At 46.4% G+C, this 15,805-nt stretch overlaps 1 protein-coding gene across 13 annotated transcripts in view; it reads right to left on the bottom strand.

Annotated features, from left to right (window-relative positions):
• Nucleotides 1–15,805, bottom strand: part of Tpm3 (tropomyosin 3) — a 34,735-nt gene that overhangs the window by 12,034 nt on the left and 6,896 nt on the right. For 4 of the 13 annotated variants that reach the window (XM_023713602.1, XM_004629822.2, XM_023713601.1 and 1 more), the window contains exons 1-5: nt 10,764–11,059; nt 4,368–4,501; nt 2,037–2,154; nt 1,862–1,932; nt 551–626 (exon numbers count right to left, since the gene is read on the bottom strand). In XM_023713602.1, coding sequence (XP_023569370.1) covers nt 551–626; nt 1,862–1,932; nt 2,037–2,154; nt 4,368–4,501; nt 10,764–10,895 — 531 coding nt within the window. In that variant the 5' untranslated portion in view covers nt 10,896–11,059. Of the gene's footprint in view, nt 1–550; nt 627–1,167; nt 1,244–1,861; nt 1,933–2,036; nt 2,155–4,367; nt 4,502–10,763; nt 11,060–15,805 lie in introns of those variants that run through there. The other 9 variants (XM_023713600.1, XM_023713598.1, XM_004629818.3 and 6 more) reach the window with 5 other exon arrangements.

Raw genomic sequence — 15,805 nt, 5'->3', positions numbered from 1 at the left:
TTGGCTGGCTGAAGTGTTGTGGGGATCGAACTACAGCAACCTGAGGCTGACAGCTTTGTGGAAGCAGCCACTTAAACAACTGAGCTAAGGCCAGGCCCCCGATGTTATTCTTAACAACCTAAGGAGGCATTTTTCTTTTCTCTTGCTTAGGGAGCAAAGATAGTGACACTCTGCATCCACAGCACTTAAACATTCCCCTGTGGATGGTACAGAGCAGTCACTGGTCTTCACTGCTCATTATGATTCAGAGAAACATATACTTGCTGGCCCCATCTGTTTGCTACATGGTCTATTAGGGACCCTGGTAATTGCCTTTTAGCACAACACTTTTGGCCCAAGGAGTGTGACTGACTCTAGGCACTTAAGACCATGAAGCTATTTTAACAAAGGTAATCAGACTGTACAGGAATTAGCATTCAACTCAGAATATGAATGGGCAGTGGGGGTGGGGGCATTCTCATTGGATTATAGAGAACTGTCTCTAGTCATTCACTAAGGGCAGGGCTGGGCCCAGGCCCAATGCCTGACACCTTCACAAACCAGCCCCTACCTTCTCCGCCTGAGCCTCAAGAGACTTGAGGTTGTTGGTGACATTCTTCAGCTCCTCCTCCAGCTCAGAACACTTACTGTGAACATTTTAAATACCGCAGGAGAGGAAAGGGAAGAGGAAGAGAATAAAAAAAGGGAGAGAGACACACAGAGGTGAATCGAACCTGTATGTAGAGAGTTGGAAGACACATTGGGGAAGAAAAGGTCCTAGGTAACCTGAGCAAGCATCAACCCTCCTCCCTCTACCAGGGAACATGTCACGAGCTAGAAGCTCTGGGCTTAAAATGTCTGAGTGCTAATAAAGAAAGAGCACTTGAAAGAAACTGCTCCCCAGAGTAAGCCCTAACTAACTGCTACCTGAAGTGGAGGAGGGAAGGAGTGCTCAACCCAAACAGGCCCCAAACCACCCAGGGGAAGAGGGAGAGACTCTGAGGAGAGGCGGGGAAGCAACTAGGAAAAAGACATGAAAGAGCAAGTAGTGGAAAGAATGGAGCATTCCATGAGGAGATGAGAGAGCACTCGACAGTCAACCAGTGGAGGGGAGGCAGCTGCAAAACAGACAAAACCAAACAAAACCACACAACACATGTAGCCTCCCTGCAGGCTTAGGGTTAGTACCTTTTCTTCAGCAGCACTCAGACACTTCAGGTTCTGGTCCATCAGTCTGATCTGCTCATCCATCTCCCGGCAACGGCTGTTAGTGACAGTCATGGGGATGGCACAGGCCAGGTTGTGGGGAGGGAGAAAGGTCAAAAAGGAACACAGCAAGGAAACAAGCAGCATAATGGGAAAAATATTTTTTTTTAATGGTAAGAAAACACCATCACGGTCATGGGATGTCATGTCGGGGAGGCGAACGGAAGGGAAGTACAAATGAGTATGCATCAAGCGCTCACGTTGTTATACAAGGCCAGGTCAAGGAGCAGTTAAGATCTGCTCTTCCCTGAAGTTCCCCAGCAGACTGGCAATATGGTAAAAACTGACCAGATCACAAGTCAGTACAGGCGCTTCCACGTCTGCAGGAGTAAAGGTGCCAGTAGGGTCCTTCCAGTAACCTGTTCACCACCTATTCAGTCTTACATTCCCTCAATTTGTAAACTTCCTTGAGGAAACAGCAAACTTCATTTGTTGTTACTAGTTAAGAAGCCCAAAGCCATCCTTAGAGCCCCAAAGAAGCGTTACAGATAGACGACTCCCACCCCCAGGCCCTGTTTAACAAGGTTGAAGGAATGCTAGTTTACTTGTATTAGTGAACAGGCTGGAGGGAAAGGGAGAGAAAGATTTGACAAGATTTGGAGAGCAAAATACTCACGACTCTGCCAGCTCAGCTCGTTCCTCTGTGCGTTCCAAATCTCCTTCAATAATCACCAACTTACGAGCCACCTACAGGAAAAGGTCAGGTACCCCTCAGAGAGATGAAGGCACCACTCCCATAATGGCAGAGGCATGGTGTCACCAACGATGGGGACACACACAAGGAGGCTCACCTCTTCATACTTCCTGTCTGCCTCTTCGGCAATGTGTTTAGCTTCTTTCAGCTGGATTTCCTGGAGCTCCATCTTTTCTTCATCTTTTAGGGCCCGGTTTTCAATGACCTTCATACCTCTGCCAGGAACAGGATGAACTCAGCACATGTTCGCTGAGGAATCTGTCATCAGTTTCATTCCAAGGGACTCAAAATTGCATCTCTGAAAGCCCTTTCCTCCTCTTGTTACTCACACGGAAATCCAAGTCTCTCAAAACTTTGTCTACTAATCATACCCCTGCTCATTAAGACATTAGATGTTTAGGTGTACTGTCTAAGAGTATACGTTAAAACTAAGTCTCCTCCCCATTTCTAGTCCTGCCCATCAAAGATTTTTTTTTTTTTTTGGAACCGGGGATTGAAATTAGACCCTTGTACTTGCTAGGGAAGTGCTTATTCCACTGAGGCATCTCCCCAGCCCCCAAAGATAATTTTTTAATATTCTTTCTAAAAGTATCTTATATAACTATATGCAGAAAACTTTTTCTTTCCACAATTTGGACTCTACTCTTTTTTATTTTTTTTCTTTTATTTATTTATGTGTGCGTGTGTGTGTGTGTGTGTGTGTGTGTGGCCAGCTCAGCCTACCAGGGGGCGGGGCTGGCTTGCATGTGGTGCTGGGGGATTGAACCGTGGTCCCTGTGCTTTGCTAAGTTTGTTCTAAGTAGGTGCTTTAGACCACTGAGCCATCTCACCAGCCCATAAGGGTTTTTTTTTTTTTTTTTTTTGCTCCGAGTGCCCTCATGGCTGGTTTGGCTGGCTGGAGAGTTGTGGGGATCTAACCACAGCATCCTGAGGCTGACAGCTTTGTGGAAGCAGCCACTTAAACAACTGAGCTAAGGCCAGGCCCCTGGACTCTACTCTTTACTTGTACATATGTAGCTATCACATACTCATTTGTACAGCTGCCCTGTGCTAACAAATCTCTAGCAGGGCATTTATTGAGACAGGATCTCACTATGCAATTCAGACTGGCCTTGAACTCTCTATGTAGCTGGGGCTAGACTCAATTCATGGTTGATCCTCCTGCTTCAACCTCCCAAGGGCTGGAATCACAGGTGTGTGCCACCATGCCCAGCTCTAGCAGGGGACTTTTAATTCTGAAAAGCCAAGTTCAAGTTGTTATGCATCTCTGTTCTGCTTTGCCTCACATGTGATGAGGAACTAACTGCCAGTTCATAAAGATGAGCTGTGATCTGTTCCTTACCCCTAACCACACATTAAAATTACTTGGAACTTTTTAAAACATCAGTGCCTGGACCCTACTGTAACTATTCTAACTGAACATGGGTGGAGTCCAAGATCCTGCCCTCCCTTGCCCCCTTGTTCTGACAGCGCAGCAGACAGGGCTGAGAGGAGGTGCACCACTGGGCTCCAACTCTGGTGGTGGTGGCAACTCAGCGGCTCAGAAGCAGAAACTGAGAATCTGAATTTCCAGCCCGTTCCTAAGAGTGCCTGCTACTGCTAGACTCGCTGATACTTCTCGTCTTGTCTTTGAGGGTCTGTTTTAGAGGGAGGATTAACCTCAGGAGTGGGTTTATGTGCTTCCACAAAGCAGAAGCCAGACAGTTGACCCATTATAAGGAATAGTTGACCCATTTACAAAGAAATAGTAATGACAAAGTCTTGAAGTTCAGGTTACTATACTCAATCGCTTTCTCCAAGGGGGGAGAATATGCAAACAGAAAGGGAAAAAAATCCTATAATATAATGGTCATTATTTCAAAAAACAGATCTAGGGCTAAGAGTACAACCCAGTGGTAGAGTGTTTGCTTGCACAGTATGTCTGAAGCCCTGGGTTCATTCCCTAGCAACAAACAACAAAATAGGAAGGGAGGAGGGAGGAAAGAAAAATTTTGGTCAGAGCCTTGCACATTCTAGGCAAGTACTCTATGAGCTACTTCCTCATTTATGAACTTTTTTTAAGGTATCAAAGTTTTATACTTATTAAAGACAAGAAAAAAGAAAAGTGCTCCACAGAGTAAGTTCAGGCCAACTAAAAGAAAAAAGCATACTCTGCAGGGTGAGGCAGGCCATTGTGAGAGGATACAGTGGCCTGAACGTCTTTTGAAATCCACATGCCCAGTCCTGTAATCCAGCTACTAGGAAGGCTGAGGTAGGAGGATGGAAAATCTGAGGTCAATCTGGGCAACTCAGAAAGACTGTGCCTCAAATCGTGAGAAGGAACTGGGGTGTGGCTCAGTGCTAGGTTTCCCTAGCATTCACAAGGCCCAGGTTCAATCCCCAAAGCCAGAAATAAAGACATCCCACTCCCTCAAGCTCCCCTACAGACCTCTCACTCTCATCAGCAGCTTTCTCAGCTTCCTCTAGCTTTTGCAGGGCAGTGGCCAGGCGCTCCTGTGCACGGTCCAGCTCCTCTTCAACCAGCTGGATCCTACGGTTCAAGGAGGCTACTTCTGCTTCAGCCTGCATTTGAATGGAAAAAGAAGGCAGAAGCATGGTAAAAAGGATCAGCTATTACAGTTAGAATGGGACTGAGCACAGACAGGGAAGACGAAGACACCAGTCTACTACGGCAGAACCTGCCCTAACTCAGATGCGCCAGGATCAGAGCAACAAACTCCCTTATGTTCTTTCAAAGCTCAGTTTCTAAAAAAAAAAAAAGCTCAGTTTCTTGTCCAAACCAGTGACAGTACCATCCCCTTCTGGACTCAGCTCAAATTCCTGAACACACTGGGGTCACAGAAGACAGCTGGAAAAGGGCTCACTCTGCTGAGAGCTGTGTCTCCTATTCAGCAACTTTCTTATAAATGTGTATGTAGAAACATAAATAAGCAAGGTTTCTTAAGAAGTTGTTTGTAAATTATCGATTTGCTGTTTACATCAAGGTGTTAACCTTTGGATCACCTTACCTACTACATCAGGAAGACAAGTAGCCAAAGGAAATGTCCTCCAGAAGAGACTTCCAGATTGCAAAGCAAAAGAATGAAGCACAGGGTTACCTATACCCCACCCTGTCAGCACGTTCTCTTCCTCCCTTGGGGTATTGAGGAAATAAGAGCTCCTTCTGCCTCAGATTGCTTTGATGACATTATAACAGAGGTTTTGAGGGGCTGGGGAGATAGCTCAGTAGAATAAGCGCTTGCCAGGCAAGCACAGGGTCCTGAATTCAATCCCCTGGCGTACCGCAAAAAAATAAAATGAAAACCTTTAAAAAAAAAAAAAAGAGGTTTTGAGAAAGGAAGAGAAGGAAAGTATTCCCACCACTCCCAGCACCAGCCCTCCAAATATTTGAACTGCCTCCTCTCTAATCTCAAGTCTTTTTCTTTTTTTTTTATTTTAACATTTATTGTGTGTGTGTGTGTGTGTGTATGTGTGTGTGTGGCCAGCTCAGCCCACCAGGGGGCGCGGCTGGCTGGCATGTGGTGCTGGAGGATTGAACCGTGGTCCCTGTGCTTTGCCAAGCTTGTTCCAAGTAGGTGCTTTAGACCACTGAGCCATCTCTCCAGCCCCTCAAGTCTTTTTCTTAGCTTTATCCTCCAGTACAACTTATGACAACCTCCCTGGCCTTCATCCTGTAATGAGATAGAAGCTCCAGTCTGAGTAGCCCACAAGGAGTGGCTATGGAATTAGAAAGGAGCAATGAAGGAGGCAGCTGGCATGTGGTAGGAAAGCCTCTTCCTATGACTACTTTAACCATGCAAGAATTTAACCTGCCCTGCACACCACCCAGTTCAGATGTTATCCGAGCACTTGGTAAACACGATCTCTCCTCTGCTGCCCAGACTGTGCCTGAATTCCATTACCCTGATTTCCTCCTAGCAGGCAGGGGTGGCGGCAGCTGTAGAAATCTGGGCCATCAGCCTTATGGAGAGGGCTACAACCCAAAAGTATCTGAACAAAAAACTAACAGTATCTGAACAAAAAATTCCATATATACAGAAGGTTCAAGGAACTGGGAAAGGGAGCAGGGAGCTGGAGCTATAATCTAAGCACCAGGCTACAGGAAAAGAAAAATCAAGAAGTGTACATAAGCTGGAATACTAAGAAACAGTCCGTGTCCCTAACTATTCAAAACATCAAAACATTCACAAAGACAAGTATTCTCTGCTTCTGTCTCTTCTAGGAAAACAGATGTCCCCTAGAATAACACAGATTTCTCATAAATTCAACAAGACCAGTCAAAAGCAAGGCAGGCTATCAAGAACTCTAAAACACTGGCAGTACAGTATAATGATTTACCCTGTTTCAGATGCGTAAAATGAGATGATGAAAAATGGAACTAAATTTGGAGGAGGCTCATGAAATATAAGTCCCTATCCAGCTCAGTAGTCACCCAAACTGAAGTAGAAGATAACAGGCTATGGGGGTGGAGGGTGCAGTTCCCATGACAACAAGCAGGCTCGGCAGTTTCTCCCACAAACCAGCATTTACAATAGAATTCTTCACAAAGCTAAAAAGGGAGGAGGAGAGCAAGAGCATGAACACAACAAGAAGCCTGAACCAAAAGCAGGTTCCAAGATGAGACCCTCCACAAAAGCTTCAGAGAAAGGGGTAGGGGATGTCCATCCTTGGACATAGCTGGTTTTTGTTTCCTTCTCCCATTGAAAGTTAGTTATCTTTATAAAGAAACAAAAGCCTGCAGAATCAAGATCTGATCCTGTTAAAGGAAGAAGGAAGACAACCTAACTGCAGCTCCACCCAGGATGTCTGCGCCTTGTGGCTCAGCAAGGAGGCACCAATACAGTAGATCCAACAAGCTACCTTTGCAGACTGCCCCTGGGGCTCCTGTAATCAATCACCCCAGGTTTTAGTGTGCTCACCTAGAGGTGGTTTTGGCCCTTCAGCCTGCTCATCTTGTCTTTTCCTTCAGGTAATAATAGGATTCTCCACTGCCCAGGTGAAGATCTTGGGTGAGGAAGTGGCAGTGAAATGCAGCAGCAATGTGGTCAATGAGATGGCCGACAGCAGCCTCAGCTGTGAGTTGGGTTTAAATGTTACCATCCTCCACGCAGAGTACCAAGTAGTACACCACAGTTCTCACCGTGAGACGCTGACAGGGAGCTGGTGCTCAGAGGCAGAACAAGGCCAAGGACAGAAGGGGATTAACTTAAATCTGGCTCTTGGCCACACTGGGGTTTCTCTTTTTAGATAAAAGAGACAGATGGAATTCAAAAGCAAGACAGTATACTAGAAGTTAGCCTTGAGCTTGGAATGCAGCTCTATTGACTGTGTTCACAAAATCTATCTACTCAGGGAGCTAGACACTGTGTCCTTAGGGAATTTAAGTTTCACCAAAGGGTGGCAAGTTGTGAGGGAGCAGAGCAATCACCATGCCCAGGGTAAACAAAGGTGGGGCCTTGGAGGCAGCACTGGAGCAAAGGGCTGTTTGCCTCTCCCCTGCACGCTGGTGCTCCAGGAAGGGGGTGGGGGACAACAGGAGAGAGCCACACCATAGGTATTTCCACCTCAGAGGCCAGGAACATGGGATTAAGGCCAGAAACTGCTATTCAAAGCCATTCACTCTCAACAACATACCAGGGAAGTTAGGAGAGAGGCATGGGGGTGGAGGGTACAGTGAACTGTACACTTAAGAATAGTTACAAAGCCAGCTATGGTGGTGTACACCTGTAATTCCAGTACTCTGGAAGGCCAGAGCAAGGGGATCTCAAGTTCTAGCCCAGCTTGGACAACTTCATGAGATTCCATATCCAAATAAATGTGCTAGGGATGTACTTCAGTTATGTAGCTCAGTTTGATACACTAGATCAATCCCCAGTACCACCACCACTACCACCACCCCCACCCCCACCCCCACACCCACACCCAGACGTTACAATGGTTAGACCAACTTAGGAGTGCATGCATATAGTCCCAGGGGCATATTTGGGAGGCTAAGGGAGAAAGATCACTGGAGCCCTGGAGTTCAAGCCCAACCTAGATCCCATCCCCCAAAAAAAATGAATAGAAAAAGGTTACAACAGTAAATTTTAGGTTATATATATATATATATATATATATATTTATCCCCACCACGAAAAAACAAGAATTAAGACTACATTAAATTTTATCTTGTCACCAGTGGCACACACCTGTGATCCCAGCACTCGGCAGAGGGATCACTGTGAGTTCCAGGTCAGCCTGAACTACATAGCAAGACCCGGTCTAAAAGAAAAGGAAAAAAAAAAGTCAACGTCCAGCCAAGGGCAGAAAATAACTTATGTCAGAACTTCAGTGTTTCAGTTTTGCAACAAGAGCAACTTCGATGATCGCACAAAGGAATCTAAAAAAGTCAGAATTAACAGCCCTATTAACATGGGACAGGACCAGAGAGCACTGAGCTTCCAGGTCCAGGAGAAGGAGAAGGAGCAGCAAACCCCACCTTTCAGAAAGCCCTAAGAGACTAAGAATTGGTCCACGGAGCAGCCCTTCCCTTACCACTGTCTCTTCCTCAGTAAGGGTTCAAAGTTCACTGCAGCAAAAAGTCAAAAGATTAGGCTGTCAAGTAGGGGACAGGAAGACACTGGTTTCACCAATATTTAACTACCATCCTACTTCCCCTTCTGCATACTTCCTCACAGCTCAATAAGCAAATGTGGCAGGCTTTGAAGGAAGGAAATAGCTTGAAAAACACGTGAAACTGCTCATTCTATCAACCCAAGAGTCACCAAAGGTGGGACAAATGAAGCCAAGGGTTCCTACAAGAAAAATTACCAAACCCTGGGATGGACACATAGGTCATCTATCCTATAACTAGTGCTGGGGACCTGGGGGGTTATATTTAAATGTGCAGCCCAAGATTATGCAGCTCAACACAACCAGTTCCTTCTGCAACATCCTGTCTTCCCCTTTATGGCTATCTGGTTTCCAGAACAAAGATGAGAAAATGTCACTAGTTATAAAGAGTCTCACTTGAACTAGTACTCTGAAGTCGCTTGCATAAACTCAAAGGAAAATTCCACCCACCCCACTGTGTCTCAGCACTAGGAAGCTGAGGCAGGAGGATTACAAACAAGTTCAGTGTGGGCTACATAGTAAGTCTATCTCAAAACAAAAGTGACAGGGGCTGGTGAGATGGCTCAGTGGTCTAAAGCACCTACTTAAAACAAGCTAAGCTAAGCTAAGCTAAGCAAAGCACAGGGACCACGGTTCAATCCCCCAGCACCACATGCCAGCCAGCCCTGCCCCCTGGTGGGCTGAGCTGGCCACACACACACACACACACATAAATAAATAAATAAGTAAACAAAAGTGACAGAGAAAGACAATTAGCTCTAGCATCTCTGCCCAGTTACAAAAGTAAGCACTCTAGGCTAGGGATATAGCTTAGTGTCACAGTGCCTGCTTGGAAAACAGGAGCTCCTGAGTTCAATTCCCAGTACCAAAATAAATTAATAATAATAAAAAAATAAGTACTCTAACAAAGACGGAGTATTAACTTGGAGGGCTAATGTACCTCTCCCATTCTTTTCCAAACTCTAGTCCCCACCCACTAAACATTCCCATTCACTCTCTGTAGAAGAAGGAAAAAATAAAAATAAAACAAGAGGAAAAAACTAAAACATAACACCAATAAGTCATAAGAAAGCCAGGTTTCTTTAGTCTTAAAATCCTCCGAAACACAAAGCCTCAACTCAGGGGCTCTGCTTACTAACACTGGTCAACCACTTCTAAACACTTCTTGGTTTCAAGAAATCTCAAGACTCACCCATCATCCCACCAGGTGAACTAATATTGATCCTTTTAAAAAAGATACTGTACTTCGTAATTAGGAAAGTAGCAAAAGAACATCACCAGATGTCAGCAGAACTTATTGTTTCTGCCCACGCCACCTTGCCCAGGTCAATCAGAAACCCTGAAATGGGCTGGCACTGCATCTGATTCTCGGCAGTACACTCCCTTATCAACTCTGCTGGTAGAAATGCCTCTCGACGAGTTCAGCTTGCACAGATCACCCTTTAGCAACAAAGGTCTGCATGTGGCAGAAGTTCCTGCCTTCCAGGTCATCCTGGGCAAGGCCAGGCAAGTTAGGTCGGCTCCTACATCTGCACTACTGTAGGGAGAGCAGTACCACGTCTCCCCTCCCGCCTCACATCGCTCGAGTGTGGGTGCAACAGTTAGGAGTCCCCGTTAAGAGGAAAAGGCCCCCGGCCGGAGGATGGAAGGCGGTGCTGCAGCCTCAAGCTCCACCATGGAGGGAGGGCACCGCGCTTCCTCTCGGTCGACTGCTGCCTCATTTCCTGAGGAGGAGGGAGCGGAAAAGCTGCCAGCCAGCCAAACCGGGGGCTTTCCGGCAGTTCCCACCCTGTACCCCTCAGCCTCTTAAAGGAGTTTTAGTCAGGGTTCCTGCCCCGCCCAGACCAGAGGAGCACCCACTATAAACGCCCGCCCTTTAGGTCGGAAACCTCAAGCCAAAGCAGAGCCCTCCACCCAGTATGGGGCTGCGGGGGAGGGAACCGGCGCTGAGCCCCTCCCCCGGCCGCGCCCGGCTCGGAGAGACTGAATGAATGAGCAGGGAGGAAGATCCCTCCCCGGCTCCGCGAAGCTCAGCTCCTTCAAAAGTCAAGCCTGCTCGCTCGAGCACCCCGACCCCACTCTCGCCCGCTTGGAACTGAGCACCACCCGCCCTCGGGACTCCAACTTTGTCTCCTGCTCTTCTAGCTCCACAGCAAGAGAGACCGCGTTCCAGGTGCTAGTCTCTTCCTCACGCGCCTCGCCTTCTCCGTACCTGTTCCCGAGCCCGCCTTTCTCCCTCCACTTCCCGCTGGAGGCGTTCGGCCCTCTCCTCTGCATCATCGGCCTGCTGCTGAAGAACCTGGATCTTGCGCTTCACCGCCTCGATGGTGGTGATCCCGGCCATAGTGCCCACCCAGCAACCTCTCAGTCTTGGTCCCTGCCTCCGCGGTTAAGCGCTGCAGCCGCTTCTCGCCCCTACTTCCGCCTGCTCCGCCCTGAAATACCGGAACTCACCCACCGCCAGGAAGTGACGTCGAAGCCCCGCCCACTGCCAGGCAGGCGGGAAGGAGAGCCCGCGGGGCGCTGACCGCGGGGCGCTGGGCGAGGCCCCCCAGTTGCCCTAGGCGACTGCTGCGGGCCAGCTTTTCCTAGAGTTGGTAAAGGAGGGTGGGGTTGGGGAAAAACAGACAGCTACCATGGTAACTGGGTGGCGCTTCAAGGTCTAGCTTGTTGGGCCAGGCACGTTGCGCACAATGGCTGGCCCATTTTCAAGGATAGTGCTACCCATTACGCTCTCGAAGTTAACCCTGATTTCCCGCCACCACTTACCCTCTAGGCCGGACATCTTACAAGCCTCAGCTTTCACACACCTTTCCACAGGCTCCACAACCTTTTATTTTCGGCGGTAATCGAACTCGACCTTGTGTTTGGTAGGCACGCACTTATGCCACTGAGCTATATGCCCAGCCCCTCCAAAACTTTTAAGAAAAGCCTAAAAGACATTTTGGGGACTCATTTTTCAAAGACCCTCTAACACTAGCTTCTGTTCAAAATCTCAGGTAGATTCTTTCCCAGCTATAAGTGTTCTATTTAGAATACCAGTCTTTGCTGCTATTGCCCCACCACCACCACCACCACCGCTGACTAAACCCAGGGATGCCCTACTACTAAGCTAAATCTCCAGCCTTTTCTTGTTTTTTGTTTTTGCAGAACCGGGGATTGAATTCCAGCCCCTTCTTAAAATGTCATTTTGAGATGGGGGTCTTGCTACATTACCTAAGCTGGCTTTGAACTTCTGATCCTACTGCCTCAACTTTCCAATACCTGAAATTCCAGGCACGCACTACCTGTTTTGAGTTGGTGTGTCCCATTAACTAACCTGCCAGCCTCTTCAAACTTTAATCTGAATGATTCAGATCTTGTTAATTCAAATATCTCAGCTGGGAATGATGACACACACCTGCAATCCCAGCACTTGGGAGGCTGAGGCAGAAAGGTCCAAGGAATTCAAGGCCAACCTGAACTATATAGTGAGGCCCTATCTCAAAAAACAAAACATGACAAGGCATGGTGGTGCATGCCTGTAATCCTGGTGTTTGAGAGCCTGAGGTAGGAGGATCGTGGCCTGAACAATTTGAAACGGACCTGAACTACAAAGTGAGTTCAAGGCCAGCCTGAACAGCACAGTGAGACCCTGTCTCAGAAAAAAAAAAAAAAAAAAATTAAATTCTATTTGTAAGGGCCGGCCAGCTAGCTCAACGGATTGAAGTGCCTGTTTAAGCAGATGCAGAGGTCAGGGCTTTAATACCTAGGCCTGCCATGGGATGAGAAGGCAATTGAGACTGGGCGTGGTGGCACGAGCCTGTAGTCACAACACTTGGGAGGCTGTAAACAGGAGAACCACTATAAGTCCGATCTAAGTGGTGAGTCCCTGAACATCCTGCAGACCCTTCCCTAAATACAGAATAAATAAATAAAGGGCCCGGGAGATGGCTCAGTAGAATAAGCACTTGCCTAGTGAGCCCAAGGGCCTGAGTTCAATCCCTGGTTCCACCAAAAAAATAAAAAATCTATTTGTAGATGAGTAAAATGCTCAAATTCTATGAGGGGAGGAGACCTCATTACAGAACTGTAGAACTGAACCTTCATCCTCTGTCATGATTTTTACCTTTTTCACTGCCACTTGTGCCTTTGGGAACCCCAAGGAACTATTTGAGTTAGAGATGGTTCCTACAGGCCTACCGTGCAGGGTTTCTGGAAACATAATGGTAAGACACTTGAGATTTCTATCTTCCCTCTACTTCTCTGTATGTTTTTTTTTTTTTTTTTTTTTGAACAGGAATTGAACTCAGGCCCTTGAGCTTGCTAGGGAAGCCCTTATTCCACTGAGCCATCTCCCTGGAGCCCCCCCCTCTACTTCTCTCTATTCCTCCCACCTTCTCAGTAATAAAAGTAAGTTTTTCTTCTGGTGCAGCTCTCCCTTTCTCTTAGAGAATTAGTATGTAACAGGACCTACATTTAGCAACCCTAGCCCCTGATATGGTTAGCAAGATAGTCCCTGCTCTTGGTTCTGGTTCTGAAGGTGCATCCTCCAGAGGATTTGACTTCCTCTAATTGGAAATACCAAGCAAAGAAACTATTTCAGAGAAACAGCCTGGACAAGTAATCTTCTCAGTAGAATAACCTGTACGCTTTGATGCCCCCTCAACATCAGGAATTGGGAGGGAAGAGCAGGATTCTGACTCTCAGTAAACTCTGCGCTTATGGCCTAAGAATTTTTCTTCTAAATTGTCTTGGGATGGGATTTTGTTATCCAGGTTCTGATCAGCAGAGGGCACTACTGAACCTCCCCAAGTCCCAGTGTAGAAGCAGATTTCAACCCAAAGGAGAGTCACACCCCCGAGGCATTCCTGAAGCTGGTAGATTTGAACAATCTCTTGATCCACAGAATCGGGTGGGGCTGAGTGTGGTAAGAAGTATGATGAATAGGCAGGAAGGGACCCAATGCTATTGTTTTCCTGGTGACAGACATTCCAATACAATATATCAACAAGCGTGTATTTCCGTTGTTATCCCTTTCACCAATCCCTCCCAACCCCTGCTCCTTAAAATGGTACTATGACCTTTATGTCCTATGCTTTGTACTCCTATATCCCCTTGTTTCTCTCTAAACAGCATATGATTTCATCTAGGATCAGAGGACCTCAGATGTGGCTGTACAACAATGTGAATATCATTTATTGCTACGTGAACTGTTAAACTGGAGCTATCTCCATTTAAACCCCCTTTAAGTGTGGAGTAGATATCTGGTCCTGGGGATTGAACTCGGTGCCACTGAGCTACATTTCCAGTCCCTTCCTTTTTTTTTTTTTTTTTTTGAGACTCTCCCTAAGTTGACCTGGCTGGCCTTGACTGTTTGTTCTTCCTACCTCAGCTTCCCTAGTAGCCAGGATTGAGATATACATTACCATGCCTGGTGCGTGTAGGCATACTTTACCACAACTTAAAAAACACTCGGGCGTAGTGGTGTATGCTTATAATTCCAGCACTCAGGAAGTTGTAGCAAGAGGACTGCTGCAAGTTCAAGACCAGCCTGGGCTATATAGTGAGCAAAGCCCAGCGTGAACTGGCAAAAAGACAAAATTAATCAATTAATTAATGTTAGACAAACCCAAGGAAAAAAAATGTTTGGAACCACCAGGTGTGATGGTCCAAACCTGTAATCCCAGCAGTTAGAGCCTGAGGGAGGAGGATCGCTCATGAGTTTGAGGTTGACCAGCCTGGGCTACATAGCAAGACCCTGTCTTTAAAAAAAAGTTCAGAATGACCTTGCCACTTTGCTGTATCTTGCCCCTTTTTTGTCTAGGTAGTGCTGGCAAATTCTCTGTTTTCATAAAAGCTTCTCAGATAATCTGAGCTGCCTATGTAAACATGTAGTTAGTTTCTGACTCCCAAGGCCCTCTCTTTCCTGTACAGCTTTTTGTTTATTTATTAATCTCAAAGCTGAGCTATCCACTCCCTTTGTGTTGGATACAGCACACTCTCCACAAAGATCTGCTGTTGATCTCGCCAACCCTTACCCACTGTTTGAAGCCATTTTCCCCCTCTCTATTCAGGACTTTTCTCAGTTACCATAAATACCTCCCTTTCCTTCCTTGACTCTTTGAGGCTGGGGGCCAGCAAATGTTTTTTTGAAAGCTTACTATCAACTAAGTAGGGGCCGGGGAGATGGCTCAGTGGAATAAGCGCTTCCCTGGCAAGCACAAGGGCCCGAGTTCAATCCCTGGTTCCACCAAAAAAAAAAACAAAAAAAAAAACACCTAAGTATTTCTGGCTTGGGGCCGGGGAGATGGCTCAGTAGAATAAGTGCTTCCCTGGCAAGTGCAAGGGTCTGAGTTCAATACCCGGTTCCACAAAAAAAAAAAAAAAAAAATCTGACTTTTCAAGTCATGGTCTGTGGCAACTATGCTCATGTTTGTTTTGTTTTGTTTTGTTTCTTTGCCACCTCAGCCCACCCTGAGGGCAGGGCTGGCACAACATGTGGTGCTGGGGTTCTAATCTTGGTCCCCTGCGCCTGCCTAAACTTGCCCAAACTGGCGCTTTAGACAGCTGAGCTATCTTGCTGGCCTGGCAACTACTCTGTTGTAAGGGAGAAAGTAGACAATGTTTAAGGGAAAGAGCTAGGCTATAGTGGGATTTACACTACACGCGGTGAATTAAGGTAAAAACACCTTTTCCTGCTACCATCTCCACCTGGCCCAACAGACCTTGGCCACAGCCTTGCTCTCAGGTTTCCAGGTCTTGGATGCATCTCTGAGGTTGCTCACTGACTTGGCAGAAAAATTAATAGTTAGATAAGGGGCTGGGGATATAGCTCAGCGGCATAAGCACCTGCCTGGCAAGTGCAAGATCCTGAGTTTGATCCTTGGTACCAAAATAATAAGGATAATAATAATAATAATAACTCAGAATAGTTAAATGAGGGGGGTTTTCTTTGTACCAGGAACCAAACCCAGGACCTTGCACTTACCAGCAGGAGCTATGCCCCTCAGCTATATACCCAGTTCAAATGAGTTGTTTTTATTATTTTTTAAATGAGCTTTTTTAAAACCAAAATTTAAAAAATGAAAATAAAAAACTAAAATCAGCACTTAACATCTTTGATGGGTTTTGGTAGATTCCTGTATAAATATGAGGAAGGGTCGTCCACATGAATGAGTGGACCATGTTTGTGTAAAATATTTTAGAATAGACAAAATCCAAAAAAAAGAATAGACAAAGTCCATCCTTAGGAAATTCTCTTTCTTTTTTTTT

The sequence above is a fragment of the Octodon degus genome, unplaced genomic scaffold, assembly GCF_000260255.1.
Source record: "Octodon degus isolate 3935 unplaced genomic scaffold, OctDeg1.0 scaffold00032, whole genome shotgun sequence".
Taxonomy (NCBI): Eukaryota; Metazoa; Chordata; class Mammalia; order Rodentia; family Octodontidae; genus Octodon; species Octodon degus.
Note: the sequence above shows the minus strand (reverse complement) of the source record. Positions and strands in the feature narration are given on the sequence as shown.